Here is a 14455-nt window from a genome sequence, read left to right as displayed (position 1 = left end):
CTAACGTAATAAAGTCAGAGAATTAATTCAGTTTCCTGTTTCCTTTAGAAAGCCTTAATCATTTTATATATGGTAAATATGTATTATAGAGAGGGTATATAGTAAAGGCATATCTTATATTTTATTTGGGTCTATATATTTTACGATGTTTCATACAGTGTATTTTATACATTTTATAATTTTTAAACATGTATATTTCTCTCTGCTAGGCTGGCAGCCTCTTGGGAGTAGGGGCAGATTTTGGGCTGTGAATCTCTCAGAGCCCCACAGGCTGTGGGCATAGCATCCGTGGGCAGCCAGCAGGCACGAGGAAATGCCAGTTACATTAGCTCAGTCCCCCAAAGAAACACCTTCATTATAGATTCATGGTTTTAATGTTAGGCTTTTGGCTGCTATCTAAGGTTGCTATATGAAAAAAGAATATATCTGCATCTTTTGTAAGAATTTAGTTATCATGAAACCTAAAGTATATGGTAGGATCATTAGGGCCACATACTGCCTTTCACAGACCATAAATATCTTTGCTTTCTTAGGCCCATTCTTCCATTAAAAAAAAAAGTTTAAAATGATAGTTTGACTGATGGTGTGAAGACAGGTATAATCCAAGCTGGATTATATATATATATTTCTGATTTAAAAGTAGTTATTTTGTAGGCCTCTAGTAGTATGGGTTCTGTGCCTTCTTCAGTGTCTAATAAAGAGGTGGGCCCTGGGGCAAATACGCTGAAATATTACTGGTATATTTCCCCTTCATTTGTGTGCTGCTTTAGGGACGTACTCCGGTTTTATTGCCTCAGGGAAGAATGACCCACAAGTAACGAAAGAGCCAAATTATTGGATTTGGATTTCAAAAACTTGGGTCTCAGCATAAGCCCGATAGATTTGGGAGCATGAAGAGCCAAGCCACCCTGTTCCACAGCAAATGAAGAATTCATGGACACACAAAGGAGAAGGCCAGAGAAAAAGTTAAGAATGTTTGAATTTGTCTGGGATCCTGAATTTCAGTTAAGATTTTGGAAATCCTGGAGCCAGATGGGACCTGTATTAGTCTGTTCTCATGATGCTAATAAAGACATACACTAGACTGGGTAATTTAGAAAGGAAAGAGGTTTAATTGACTCATAGTTCAACATGGCTGGGGAGGCCTCACAATCATGGTGGAAGGCAAATGATGAGCAAAGTCATGTCTTATATGGCAGCAGGCAAGAGAGAGCTTGTGTAGGGAAACTCTCCTTTATAAAACCATCAGATCTTGTCAGACTTGTTCACTATCACGAGAACAGCATGGGAAAGACCCGCCCTCATGATTCAATTACCTCCCACAGGGTGCCTCCCATGACACGTGGGAATTATGGGTGCTACAATTCAAGATGAGATTTGTGTGGGGACACAGCCAAACCATATCAGGACCTGTCATTGCCTCTCCCCATCACCCCCTATTCCCAGGGTAATGTTTTCAGAACTGTTGAAGATTGGGGCTCCCATGTGTCCCCAAGCCCAGAGTGCTGGAGAGATGAAACACTATCTGTTTGGTGGGTCAGGCACGTAACCCAGGGATGGTGCCTGGGTTTCCAGGAAACCAGGTGGAGAGAGACACTAGAAGATGTCTGGTGGGCTAGAGAGTGGCACCCTTGCAGCAGAACACCAGTCTACCTACAAATCTGTGTGGCAAGGCCAGGAGGATGGAGACCTGCATGGATCTGCAAGGGAAGACCACAGGGGAAGGAGAGTGTTTCTGCAGATGTAAGCAAGGAGAAAGGATGGCAACAAAGATGGATTCTTGGCATTGTGGCACCACACAAACCCCTCAGAACTGGAAGAAATCCAGGATTGACCAATATGCAGGTTTTTCCACTTGGTAAAATGAGAGCTTGGAAGAAAAATTAAGTTCAATTATGGCAAAACTAAGTTCCAATGTATACCGGATTTTGGAGCCCAATTAGTATTCACTATACATAGATGTTTGTGATGCTTTACAGCATATGAAGGGTTTTCTGCTTTTTAAAAAAATTTTAATTCATATTAAGATCTTAAAAGGTATTGTTATTATTTCTGTCCTCATGTTATACATGTGAAAATGGAAGCACAGAAAGGTTAAGTGACTTGCCCAAGGCCAAACAGCTAGGACCTGGTTGAGCTTGTGTTGTCCAATATCCCCCCTGACGACTTAAGTGAAAGCTTCCTGTTAGGCTCTCATAAAATGCTGGTAGGTTACCAAAAAGCATTTAGTGTTTTGCACTTTGATGCTCAGATGTGAGGAGAGAAGAGGGTTCAGGTGTGGTGTTTTGCCTGCCACCCCATCCTGGGCTCCTTCGCTGCTGGGTTCTACTACAGAGCTCTGCTATCATGCTCAGAGGTGGGAAGGCAGGGGTGTTAATGGGAATGTAGTGCAGGGGCTGAGTCCCAGTCCAGTGGGAATGGGGAAGGGGGTCAGGTCCTAAAAGGCCTCATGACTTGGATGCCCTTTGGATTGGGTGCCCAGTCTAGGTTAAGGGAAGTGATTCTGTTTCCCTAGGTTTTTACCCACACTTACCATGTTGTAGATTTTTCTTATTTTTGTGTCTCTCTATCTAGACTGCAAGCAACTGAAGGCAGGGACTCCATCAGACTCGCTCCCCACTGTATCCCCCACACCTACCGAAGTGCCTGGCATAGGTAGGAATTTTAAAACATTTGCGGAATAAACAAATGGCTGAATGATTGAATTCTTGGGTACTTGAGTGTCCCCTAAATAATTCTAGCCCTGTATCCCTTAAAGCAAGGTACCTTCTGAGGGGTGCTTAGTCTTAGCTTCCTGTATTTCACTCAAGAAAGTTCTATTAAAAATAGCTTATTCAGTTGCCAGCCACTTCTGCTTTTTCCTTCTCTACTCCCAAATCCCCTTCTTCCTTCTTCCCCACTACTTCCCCTCCCCTCCCCCTCCCTCTCCCCTCCTCCCCTCCCTATCCCTCTCCCCTCCTCCCCTCCCCTCCCTCTCCCCTCCCCCTCTCCCTCCCTCTCCTTCTTCTCATACTCCTCCACCTTCTTCTTCCTTCTTCCTCCTTCCTCCTTCCTCCTTCCTCCTTCTTTCTTCTTTCTTCTTCTTCTTTTTTGAGACAGGTTATTCTTTGCCCAGGCTGGAGTGCAGTGGCACAATCATGGCTCAGTGCAGCCTTGACCTCCCTGAGGTGATCCTCCTAGCCCAGCCTCCCAAGTAGCTGGGACTACAGGCACATGCCACCAAGCCCAGCTGATTGTTGTATTTTTTTGTAGAGATGGGGTCTTGCCATGTTTCCCAGGCTGGTCTTGAACTTCTAGGCTCAAGAGATCTGCCTGCCTCCCAAAGTGCTGAGATTACAGGCATGTGTTCCTGTGCCCTGTCTCTTATTATTCTTAATCACTCTTTTAATCAAGATGTTTGGTATATTTTTTCCTTCTTCCATCTACATTTTTAAGAAGTGTTTTCTTCTACCTCATGTTTATCAGCTTCCTTTATTGCCTCTTTAGAAGCAGGAAGCACAGGTTGTAAATCAATATGGGCAAATACTTTGCTGTCTTGTTTTGAAAAAAATTGTAATTAAGATTCGTGGTAGAAAGAATTTCTAAAGTGGAAAGTTGACTTTCCAAGATATTACCATGTCTTATTTTAGAATTTACTGTTGGTAAACTAATCTACATTATTAAATAAGATTCAGTTCATTGGAATCACTGAATAATTACTATTACTGTGTTCGAGAAGTATTGTTTGGGTGATATTATTAGTTTTATCACTTATGCTAGGTTGCTTTTAGGAATTAGCCTCAGTATTACTTAAAAAGAGATGGAAAATACTTTATATGTCACAAATCTAATAAATTTATAGTTAAAATAATGCTGCAAATATAGAAAATTTTCATTGGATAGTTTAAAAAAATCTGAATGCAATATAGAATAAATAAACTTCATCTCTTAATGTACTCCTAATTTTTCCTTAAGGCACCGTGACAGAGAAGCTTTTCCCAAAGATTATGATATAGAGGGTCCTGAGAAAGTGAAAAAGCTGTGTAATTCAACATATCGGCGACTTGGAACCGATGAATCCCCAGTAAGTAATTGCTATTACTTCGTTTTAAGTCGGAAATCTTTGTCATAGTGAAACATGAAAAAGTTAAAGGAGGAGTGTTTTGTGCAGCACCATCCCTGGTTAACTGTGCTAGTTACTCAGATGACTTAGTTACTGTGTGCTGAAGCTACATTACCTGTAAAATGTGCCTATCTCATAAAGTGATTGGGTGAATTAAATAAGATGAAGCAAGTTGAGTACGTGGCACGGTGCCTGGCACATAAAAGTGCCTAGGAAATTGTTCCTGTTGCTATAATGCTGTTGTCACTACAGTGACAATATCCTGTTAGATGTCTCCTTTCACCTCCATAATAACCCTGCGAAGTGGATATTACCATCTCTAATTCACAGAGGAGAGGAAAGAGACTCCTAAAGACTAAGTGACTTACTCAAAGTCACACAGCTAGCGGGTGGAAGAGGGAGAGTTTATACCTAGGTCTTTGGTTTCAAGTCTTTTGTACTTACCTTAAGCTGGTGCAGTTGTAAGTAACTAAAACATGCTATTAACAGTCTCATAAGGTTTGTACAATCCAGTTACAAGCAGAATATTTATGGCATAAGTAATTCCTGTTTGAATTGAGGTGAGCAGGTTACTGCTTGGCTACATAGGTGTCTGTCCAGTCAGCATAAGGCAAGAGCTCAACTCCTAGGAGACCCGCAAATTGGGTCCTACAATGTCAGGAACTTTGGGGCTAGCTGAAGACAATTTAGCCTTAGAGGATGGCCTTGGGCATGAAGAGCTGGTGATTTGATGAGGGTGGTTGTACAAGTGATGAAAAGATTGGGTTTGTGTCACATTCTGCCCCCCAAATGTTTTTAGTTTTAGACCAACATTTGAAATGGGGCAAGTGTAAAAAGATACATAATTCCGCACTGGAAATTGTTCTAGAAGATTCTCCATTCTACAAGGTAATGAGGACAAATTAGCTTAGCATGGCAGCGCCATTTCCTCCTTTCCTCTTATAGTTGCAGTGGACAGAGAGTAATAAGGATCACCTGGAGAATGGGGATTTATTGTAAAGTGACAGCTGCCTGGATATGGAATGAGCAAACTTGCAGGAACTAACACAGCTCTAAAGCAAGGCATCCCCATCACCACCCCAACCTCTCTGTGTCACATGCACACACAAAGTCTCTTTGGCATCTCCATTTCTCTCTGCTCAGGTTTACCTCTTGCTCCATAGCCCAGATCTCAGGGGAATCTGATTATTTCCTCAGTTTCCACCCAACCCTCTTCCCTTTGCATCAGGCTGCCTCATGGGTCATCAGCCAGCATGTGGATGGGGCTCTGCAGTGTGATGCCCAACTCAGTCAGCATCCACCTTGCTCCATTCCCCCACAAACCCAGCTTCACCTTGCTTTCTTCAGCATGGGGCTGTGGTCAGGACAAGAGTAAGTTGGGCAAGACAGGCATTGCTTGGCCTGCACTTAGAGACTTTGGTCCTTAAAAAACATTTATTTTTGATTCCCATATAAAAAATGTTTTTAAAGAACTTTTGGTCCTTAAAAACATTCATTTTTGATTCCTATATAAAAATGCTCTTGGTCTCTGGGTATTCCTATACCTCATATCACAAAGGACATGAGATGAAGTGGGGTATGAAGTATAGGAACCACAAACGTTCCTTCCCCAATATTACATGCATTACAGTGGTCGAGCCTCAGGTTTAATGAGAATGTGTAAATAAATAGTAGTATTTACTGTCTGTATGTCTTTTTGTTGATGGCCATTGAAACCCTGTCCTTCACCTGCCAGATTTGAAATGTGTATTCAATAGAAAAGAAAATAGACTGAGGAATCACTATTTCTGATGGAACTGCTATTCTCTATCTTAAGAGCAATTTACATTTTTCCCTACAGACTTCCTGTGTATAAAGCATTGGCTCATCAATCTTGTTTTTCATTCTTCACAACAAAGCTATAAAGCTGTCAAGAAATATATTATTATTCTATTTCTAAATCTAGACTTGCAGATCTTAAATGACTCACTCAAGGTCCCAAGTGTAAAGAGAAGGAGGGAATACTGGCACCGAGCCCCCACACCTTCACATGCCAGGTATGAGGCTGGATGTAGCAAGAGGATGGGCAAGTCCATCTTCCTGTTGTCACAGAGTTTTGATAAGGGCCTAAAGACACTCTTGATAGTTGGCAGGAACCACATGCCTTAAAACAAGAATCCAGGCCATCTAGGCAGGATCTGCTAAGAGACTAAATTAGATTAAACCAGTATTAGTAGTTATGTCCTTGAAGACAAGGGACTGAAGAATTAAAAAAGGATTCATGTAGTTGTGGGTCCTGTGCCCCTCTTTCTCCAGTTGAGAGGAGTTTCAAGGGAACCACTCAGAGAAATTAATATGTATGTCCTGGAATTTAGAGGACATGGGGTCTAGGCACATGCTTAAAAACTTAAATGTTAGAAGTCATGCCTGATATGGCACAGCAGAAAGAGGGAGTACACTGCCCTTGGGGCAGGGACAGCAGTGGCCAAGAAGAGACTTGCCTAAGACTTTTATTAAACAAAAGGAAATAACTTGCTGTGGGAGGGAAGGGGCAGTCTGATTAAAATGAAATTCCTTTATGATTGCATCCTATTGATGCAATAGGATCAATTCAACAAGATGGTTCCATTAAAAACGTTTCATTTCATCCTCTGGACAGCTCTTCAGGCAGGTCTCATACGTGATCCACATTGGACAGATGAGGGAACTGAGAACAAGTGAAACTTAATCACTGGTGAAAAGTCAGACAACTAGAAAGTGTATTACAAATTAAAACCCATTGTTCTTCTCTGGCTTTAAACGCTAAGATCTTAGAGACTTTTCCAAATTGCCTCTTGGAGTACCAAACTTTTCCACATTTAGTGTGCTGGCCTTTTTACCCCACTATACTGCAACTTCCTTGTAGAAAATAGACCTGATTATTTTTGCTCTGGCTTGGATATTGTATATGTCACTGCATATGTGTTGGGGCTTTGATTTCTTACATCTTAGCCATAACTTCTGTCCTATTTCCTGAATTATGTCCACACACATGCTGGCTAGCCCTATTCCCATCTGTTTCCCCTTCTGAATGCCTTCTTAACATTTTTGGTTTTTTTGCAAGATTGCTGCTGAATGGCTGCTTTGTCCATCCACCGCATTTCCATTTAGCTGGTTGAAGGTGTCCTTGTCCTTAAATGTTGCTGCAGGAGCTAATGTGAGCATCATTTATTTGTAGCAGAGTTTAAAATGGGACTTACTTTTGTCTACATTTTGGCTAAGGCTCTAAAAGTCTAAGAACAGAACAATAGCCTCATGTGCCAAAGTAAATAATTAGGTCACTTAAGCAAGATCCTCAAAGAAGATGGTGCTAATTGGCTCCCACTCACATGAGGGATATAAGATAATTGAAATGCAAGAAGCCTAAAGAGGAGTTTGTTAGTACAGAGAGGGTTTTGGAAAGAGTGTGCTCTAAGTCTCATCTCAAGGACCCTTGTGTGCCTCACGAAGTTAGACATAAGGCTCTGGTGACTGGTTAGAGGAAGCAGAGCAGAAAAGAGGGAGCCAGCTCCCCTAGAGGTGGAGCAAGGATGTGTGAATCCTCGGGCCCAGATGTGCCTCTTGTGGATCCAGTGTGGACCACGGGGAAGAAGAAAATGACATGGCGTCATTTCAGAGCCTGTGAAAGAGCACCTCATAGTGGGTGCCCAATAAATATTTGTAGAAGGAAAAAAGGGAGAGATGGGAGGGACCTAGCTGGGTTTCCAGGAGCCGAGGCAAGACATTTAAGTCTAGCCAGAGGCATCTTCTATCATGAGGCATGCCATTCAGTGTTCCCAGAGGTGATCCCAAAGTCTACCAGAACATCCCAAGAAAGTCATCTTTGAACATTCACCAGTGCCAGAGAGGGTCAAAGATAAACATGCCCTAGGGAAACCAAAGTAAGATTACATTCTGCCATTCCTGCATTTACCTCTCTCTCTTCCTCATCTCCACACATCCTTGGCATCAGTCCCCAAGGAGATAGAGGGAGGTGGGGAATAGGGAAGAAGTCGAAGTGGGATAATTGAGAAGAAGCCAACTGTGCCCCCTGTTCCTAATATAGTGGGTCAGGCCAAAGCAGCTCCAAGGTGGAGGAATGAGAATCTTTCCATGACGTGTGAAGTTTTGACTATTATATGTGACTGGCATTTTACTTACCTCAGTGAAAATCCTCTTGGGACAAAAGTAGCCAGAGGAGTTTTGTATTATCTGAGAGTAACCAGAAACGCCCTGGGACCTGTCTTATATTTCATCAAGGAGCGTGAGAAAGAACTAGTCCCTCCAAATAACTGTGGATGGGCAGTGATGGAGGAAAAGTAGATTTGTTTTCTGATTGTACCTACTTGTAAGTCCCACTTGTTCAATGAGCCAGTTACCCTTTTGTATGTAAAAGAGCAGTCCATTCTTATCATATCTCTCTATCCCCTTTCCTTACTTTAGTTTTCTTCATGATACTTACATGGCTGGACATATTTCAGATTTATTTAGTTGTTAATCATTTGTCACCTCCTGTTAGAATACGAGCTCTATGAAAGTGGGGACTTTGGTCTGTTTTGTTCCCTGTTTTATCTCCAGTTCCGAGAACAGTGCCTAGAACATAGTGGATGCTCAATAAATATTTGCGGAAGAAAGGGAAGAAGGAAGAAAGGAAGTAAGGGAGAGAGGAAGGGATGAAGGAAGGAAACAAAGAAAGTAGGTAGGAAGGAAGGGGAGGAGGGAGAAAGGGAAGAGGATAAAAGGAAGAAGTTCTACATTCAACAAACATTTTTTGAGGCCCCATTACTTTGACAGGCATGATGCTAAGTGCTAGGGTAGGAAACATAATTCAAAAATTGGTCCTTGTATATGAGGAACTCATAGGTTCCTAGGGGAAATGGGAACACATAACCATGGTGGCAAAGGGTATGATGGATGCTAAGAACCACAGGGTGCTGTGAGGTGCACCTGAACTGAAATGGGTTGGAGGGAGGTTTGGGTATGGTTTCCATTGAAGCTCTGGAGCTGAATCCTAAAGGAACCATCTCTTGGCAGAATCTGGAAACGTACCATTCAGATTTCAATGGTGGGATAATTGATTTCCTACTTCAATGGTCCCTCTGGTTTCAGGAGGCCAAGTAAGGCCATTGGGGAAACAGATTCACAGGAGAACAGTAATTCAAGCCACTGGGCTTGCCCTGATTGTCTTATTCTAAGCTTAGTGGGTAATAGCATTCTAAACTATGGTCTTTTACCTGGACTTTATTCAGGTGCTACATATCTCTACCAGGGTGAATTCCACGCAAACTAAAATCATCAAGAGTATGTCTGTTGGCCGGGCGCGGTGGCTCAAGCCTGTAATCCCAGCACTTTGGGAGGCCGAGACGGGCAGATCACGAGGTCAGGAGATCGAGACCATCCTGGCTAACACGGTGAAACCCCGTCTCTACTAAAAATACAAAAAAAAACTAGCTGGGCGAGGTGGCGGGCGCCTGTAGTCCCAGCTACTCCGGAGGCTGAGGCAGGAGAATGGCGTAAACCCGGGAGGCGGAGCTTGCAGTGAGCTGAGATCTGGCCACTGCACTCCAGTCCAGGCGACAGAGCGAGAGTCCGCCTCAAAAAAAAAAAAAAAAAAAAAAAAAAGAGTATGTCTGTTATCGTTGCTTCAACTTGTAAAGCCTCTCACCCAGGGATCCTCACAACACTACCAAAGGCCCTATCACAATCACTTGTGTTACTTTCCTAGCATGTGAGGCTGATACTAAAGTGAGAGCCACTGGGAGGACAAAGACCACTTCTGAGAAAGGGGTGCATGTTGAATCCCATAAATTTAGAAGGATTAAGTACAGAGCATATATGATGCTGTGTCATAGAAGCTGAGAACTTTTCAGATATAAATGAACAAAGAAATACATAAACAATTCATCAAACAGATTTTTCTTATACAGCTAGTGGCTCAATGCCAAGGCATTTTTGGAACTAACAGGACAACATTGTTGAGCAAATTAGGCTAATATTAACAGCATCACAGACAGTGTGTATTTAAAAATGGCAAATAAATGAATAGTACAAAAGTATATTAGCATTCATTTTATGAATAGATTAAAACTAGCCAAATAAGCCTAAATATGAGCTGTTTTAGTGAATAAAAATATCACATTTGAAAACTAATGTTCCTAAAAGGGATACAAAGGATATAATTATACCGGATATGGGAAATTCAATTATTTACTTAATTGGTTCAAGTATTTTTTTCTTTGACATTGTAGGATGGTATTTTGACCAGTATAATCTTACAATCTTATAGATGCTTCTTGCATTCATATCTAAGCACCTGAAAGGGGTATACAGATCAAATGTTTATAAATTGAATAATTTTAAATGCCATTGCAGAGGAAAGGAAGATGTTTGGGGACAGTAGGCTGTTGAGCTAGGGTCTCCTCTTGCTTCCTGTCTCGGTAATCTTGGAGCTTGCGGTTGATGTCACAGGTTTCAGCATTCTCTCCTGGAACAACTTTGGATCAGCTTTTCCAATATCACCACAATCACATCTGGCTTTCCTGTGTTAGGAATTCTGTATCAATTGTGGCCCACTGAGTGTACTTCCCCAGTTTTCTGCTGCATCTCTGAGTCTATTTATTCTAGCAAGTATCTTCTCTGTCATTTCCAGACATTTGGGATGGGAATGAAAGCAGGCCACCCAGCATTTTGATCCCATCACTCACATTTGCTGCTCCTTTTCTACATCAGTAATCATGCTCTAATTTAACTCTTACAGAGATTAGACTTTAATTTTTCATGTATATTAGTTTGCTTAAGCAGGTGTAACTGTTACGTTGAACAAATGAGACTTAAATTGGGCAATCACGTGCACGTACATACACACACACCTGCACGCACAAACATGCAGAGACACACACATCCATATTTTTTGCCTCCACTGCCTATTTACCCTGCTTTGTGGAGTCAGTTCTTCCTTTATGCTTGGACAAAATCCTATGCAGCTTCCTTAGGTTTTATGGTCAATCTCAGATAATAAAAAGCCTATTGGTCACATTTCAATAATTAAAATATCTCATCAAAATGATGGATTTCATTTAGAGTTAAAGCTTTTCTCTTCCTCCAGCTATAACCTGCTCTAGGCTGGTAAGTAGGCAGAGGGAAGTGGGTGTGAGGGGTAGGCCGGGTTGGATAATTTATTATTTCTCCACCTGCTCTGCTTTTCCTTTCCCCAGACAATTAGAAGAGTCTTTTGTGCTTATTTTACTAATATTAAATATTTAATTAAGACTATTTTGTGACAAGAAGTGGTTTTGTTATCTCAGAGTGATCAGGAAAAAATGAGACTTGTTATAAATTTATTTCTGCTAGAGAGAGGAAAAGGAGCATCCCCTAAGCCAGGTGTGGTGGGGCACGCTTGTAGTCCTAGCTACTAGGGAGGCTGAGGCAGGAGGATTGCTTGAGCCCATGAGTTTGAGGCTGCAGTAAGCTATGAATGTGCCACTACACTTCAGCATGGATAACAGTGAGACTCTATTTCTAAAAAATAAAAATAAAAATAAAGAAGAAGAAGAAGGAATAAGTTCACAAAAGCTTTCTTGAAGAGGTAGTTGTGGAAAACAATGCAATTATTTTTCTGATTGCACCCTATGAGTCTCAGTTGTTCAAAATAATAGCAGTTACATTTTCAGAGACCTCTCTTGGATCCTTTAGAATCTTTACATGGCACTACTGAGTTAACCGAGATGTGAAACAGTGAGGATTTCCAAGGACAAAACTTCTGAGAAATAAGTATGGTCTTTGTGATTATTTTAAAAGATAATCAAACTTTTGTATTTTTTTTTTTTTGGCAATGGTGCAGAAAAGCTACAGTTGGTAGGGGGAATGCTGCTTAACAGGCTAAAATAAGACTGTTCCTTAGTTATGGCTGAAGATCTAAGATAATAGATGCCAACTCCTCCTTTATTCTAAGTAAGTGAGATGCCAACCCACTCATGCCAAACATGCAAATTATTTGGGCAGTAACTGAGTTTTGAGCTTCTTGGTGTCTCATTCACCTTGATGATTTAAAAACAAACAAAAAAGGTTGAAATCGAAGAGGTCTGGTCAAAAGAGTTTAGAAGTTGGAGGACTTGTCTGGAGAAAGAGTACATGCTGTGAATCCAACCCCTCTAATCTTCTAAGGGGTAGGGGTGGGAAGTGTGTCCCCTTAATTTCCACCCTGAGAGTGGGGCCTCAATGATACCACCCAGGGAACCTGATGCACTGGGGTCTCACTCATGCTTGACAAAAGGCTACAGACTGGAGGGTTCCAGAAGCAGCCTGTGGCATCAGAGGGAAAAGCTTGATGTGAGAAGTACCTGAGCTTCTCATATGGTTTGGCTCTGTGTCCCCACCCAAATCTCATCTTGTAGCTCCTGTAATTCCCACGTGTTGTGGGAGGGACCCAGTGGGAGATAACTGAATCATGGTGGCAGGTCTTTCCCATGCTGTTCTCATGATAGTGCATAAGTCTCATGAGATCTAATGGTTTTAAAAACTGGAGTTCCCCTGCACAAGTGTGTGTGCTCTCTCTCTTTGCCTGCTGCCATCCATGTAAGATGTGACTTGCTCCTCATTGCCTTCTGCCAAGATTATGAGGCCTCCCCAGCCTAGTGGAACTGTAAATCCATTAAACCTTTTTCTTTTGTAAATTGCCCAGTCTTGGGTATGTCTTTATCAGTAGCATGAAAACGGACCAACACAGCTTCCTTCACTGTGGGTCAGAGGAATATACTTTCTGGGTGCCTGTAAAGAACCCAAGAAAGAATTGTCAGTTGGGGATTATCTAAAATGAATCTTGCCAGCAGAACAGTCTGGCCAACCTGAAATATATAACCTGAGGAGAAGTCATAAATGTTCTCCTCATTCCCTGTACCAGTCACCCAGGTTATGTGTCTATTGAATTTTCTTCCCATAAGTGCAGCACATATGGGAAGAGTTCATTCTAGAAGAATAGAAATTGGGATTTAAAAATAATTCATACTCAGGAAAACAGGGAATATGAATGACATTATGAAATGAGCTTCCTCTATACATTAGATATTTTCTATATTATCATTTGTCTCAAGCTAGATTTTATTATGTAAATTAAATGGAAATTTTAGTGATTATCCTACGAGTTTGTGCTGTGCTAATTTAGCTGTCTCACATACCAAATTGCCAATCTCCAGTCTGTGATATACATATATACAAAGCCCAAAAGACTTTTAAACATATGGAAGTGCTTTTATGAAGTACCATCCTTATGTCAGGTTATGAACATTTCTGCACCAAAGTGATTTTTTCACATTGAGATGGTGTAGGATTAGGTTTGCCTACATGCAACAGACACTGAAAATCAACAGAGGCTGTTCATATAGGGTTGTATTATTTCATGTAAAGGGTCTGGAGGATAGCAGAACTGGTATGAAAGTTCTATGTATTGTCAGAGACCAATTCCTTCCAGTTTTCTGCTCTGTCATCCTTGGGTAGGACTCAGGATGGCTGCTGGAAACCAGTCATTATGTCCGCATTCCAGGCAGCAAGAAGGAAAAGAAAAGAAGGACTTTTCCTGGAAGTTCTTTCCAGAAAACAACTATTTCCACTTATGCTCAATTGTCCAGAACTAGTCACTGATCATATCTAAGAGTAAAATAATCTGAAAAATGTGGTCTGCCACACTAGGCACCCAGCTAAAGTTTGGGGATTCTATTGATGATGAAGAAGGAATGTCTAATATTGGGAGATAACATTTGCCACTGATACAGGAGACAGAAGTTAAGAGTTGTCTTTGGAGTCAGATGGCTTCTCTTTAATTCTTGGCTCTACCACTTACAGGGTTGTAACTTAAGTCAAGAGTCTCAAACTTTTCATGTCTTTATTTCCTTATGTGTAAAGTGAGAATTGTAGAGTTGTCACAAGCATTTAATGTGAAGACATTTAGAATGGTTTCTGGCCATGTGCTGTTATTACCATTATCCCCACGATTTACTATAACTTACTATGCTATAGCTAGTATAGCCTCCGGTGTTTGTTTACAAATCTAGTCGTAGAACCTAGTATGATGCCTGGCACTTAATAGATGTGGATAGATGGATGAATGAATGAGGCAGACTGCATGAGTCTTAAATTGTGAAGCTTCTACTTTTTGGCTGATTTGCCTCGGCATTACTTAATCCCTTCCAGCCTTAGTTTTCCCTTTTTTAAAACAGAAATAAATTATACCAAGTGTTCTTCATTTGCACCTCCAGATCCACTCTCCACTCTTCTCACCCTGCTTTGTGCCAAGGAGACTGACCTCTAGGGTTGGCTGCAATGAGCTCCTTGCCTTCTGGCTTTCCACTGGGATGGGCCCAT

The 14455-nt window shown here is 41.4% G+C and overlaps 1 protein-coding gene across 5 annotated transcripts in view; it reads left to right on the top strand.

Annotated features, from left to right (window-relative positions):
• Window positions 1–14455, top strand: part of C16H9orf135 (chromosome 16 C9orf135 homolog) — an 86131-nt gene that overhangs the window by 21307 nt on the left and 50369 nt on the right. For 3 of the 5 annotated variants that reach the window (XM_010362949.2, XM_010362948.2, XM_030920048.1), the window contains exon 2: window positions 3955–4063. The exons of the other annotated variants lie outside the window; for them this stretch is intronic. In XM_010362949.2, the coding sequence (XP_010361251.1) occupies window positions 3955–4063 (109 nt within the window). The remainder of the gene's footprint in view (window positions 1–3954; window positions 4064–14455) is intronic. 5 annotated transcript variants of the gene reach the window in all.

This window comes from Rhinopithecus roxellana, chromosome 16 (assembly GCF_007565055.1).
Source record: "Rhinopithecus roxellana isolate Shanxi Qingling chromosome 16, ASM756505v1, whole genome shotgun sequence".
Classification (NCBI taxonomy): domain Eukaryota; kingdom Metazoa; phylum Chordata; class Mammalia; order Primates; family Cercopithecidae; genus Rhinopithecus; species Rhinopithecus roxellana.
The sequence above is the reverse complement of the archived record's forward strand: the minus strand, read 5'-3'. Positions and strand labels throughout refer to the sequence as shown.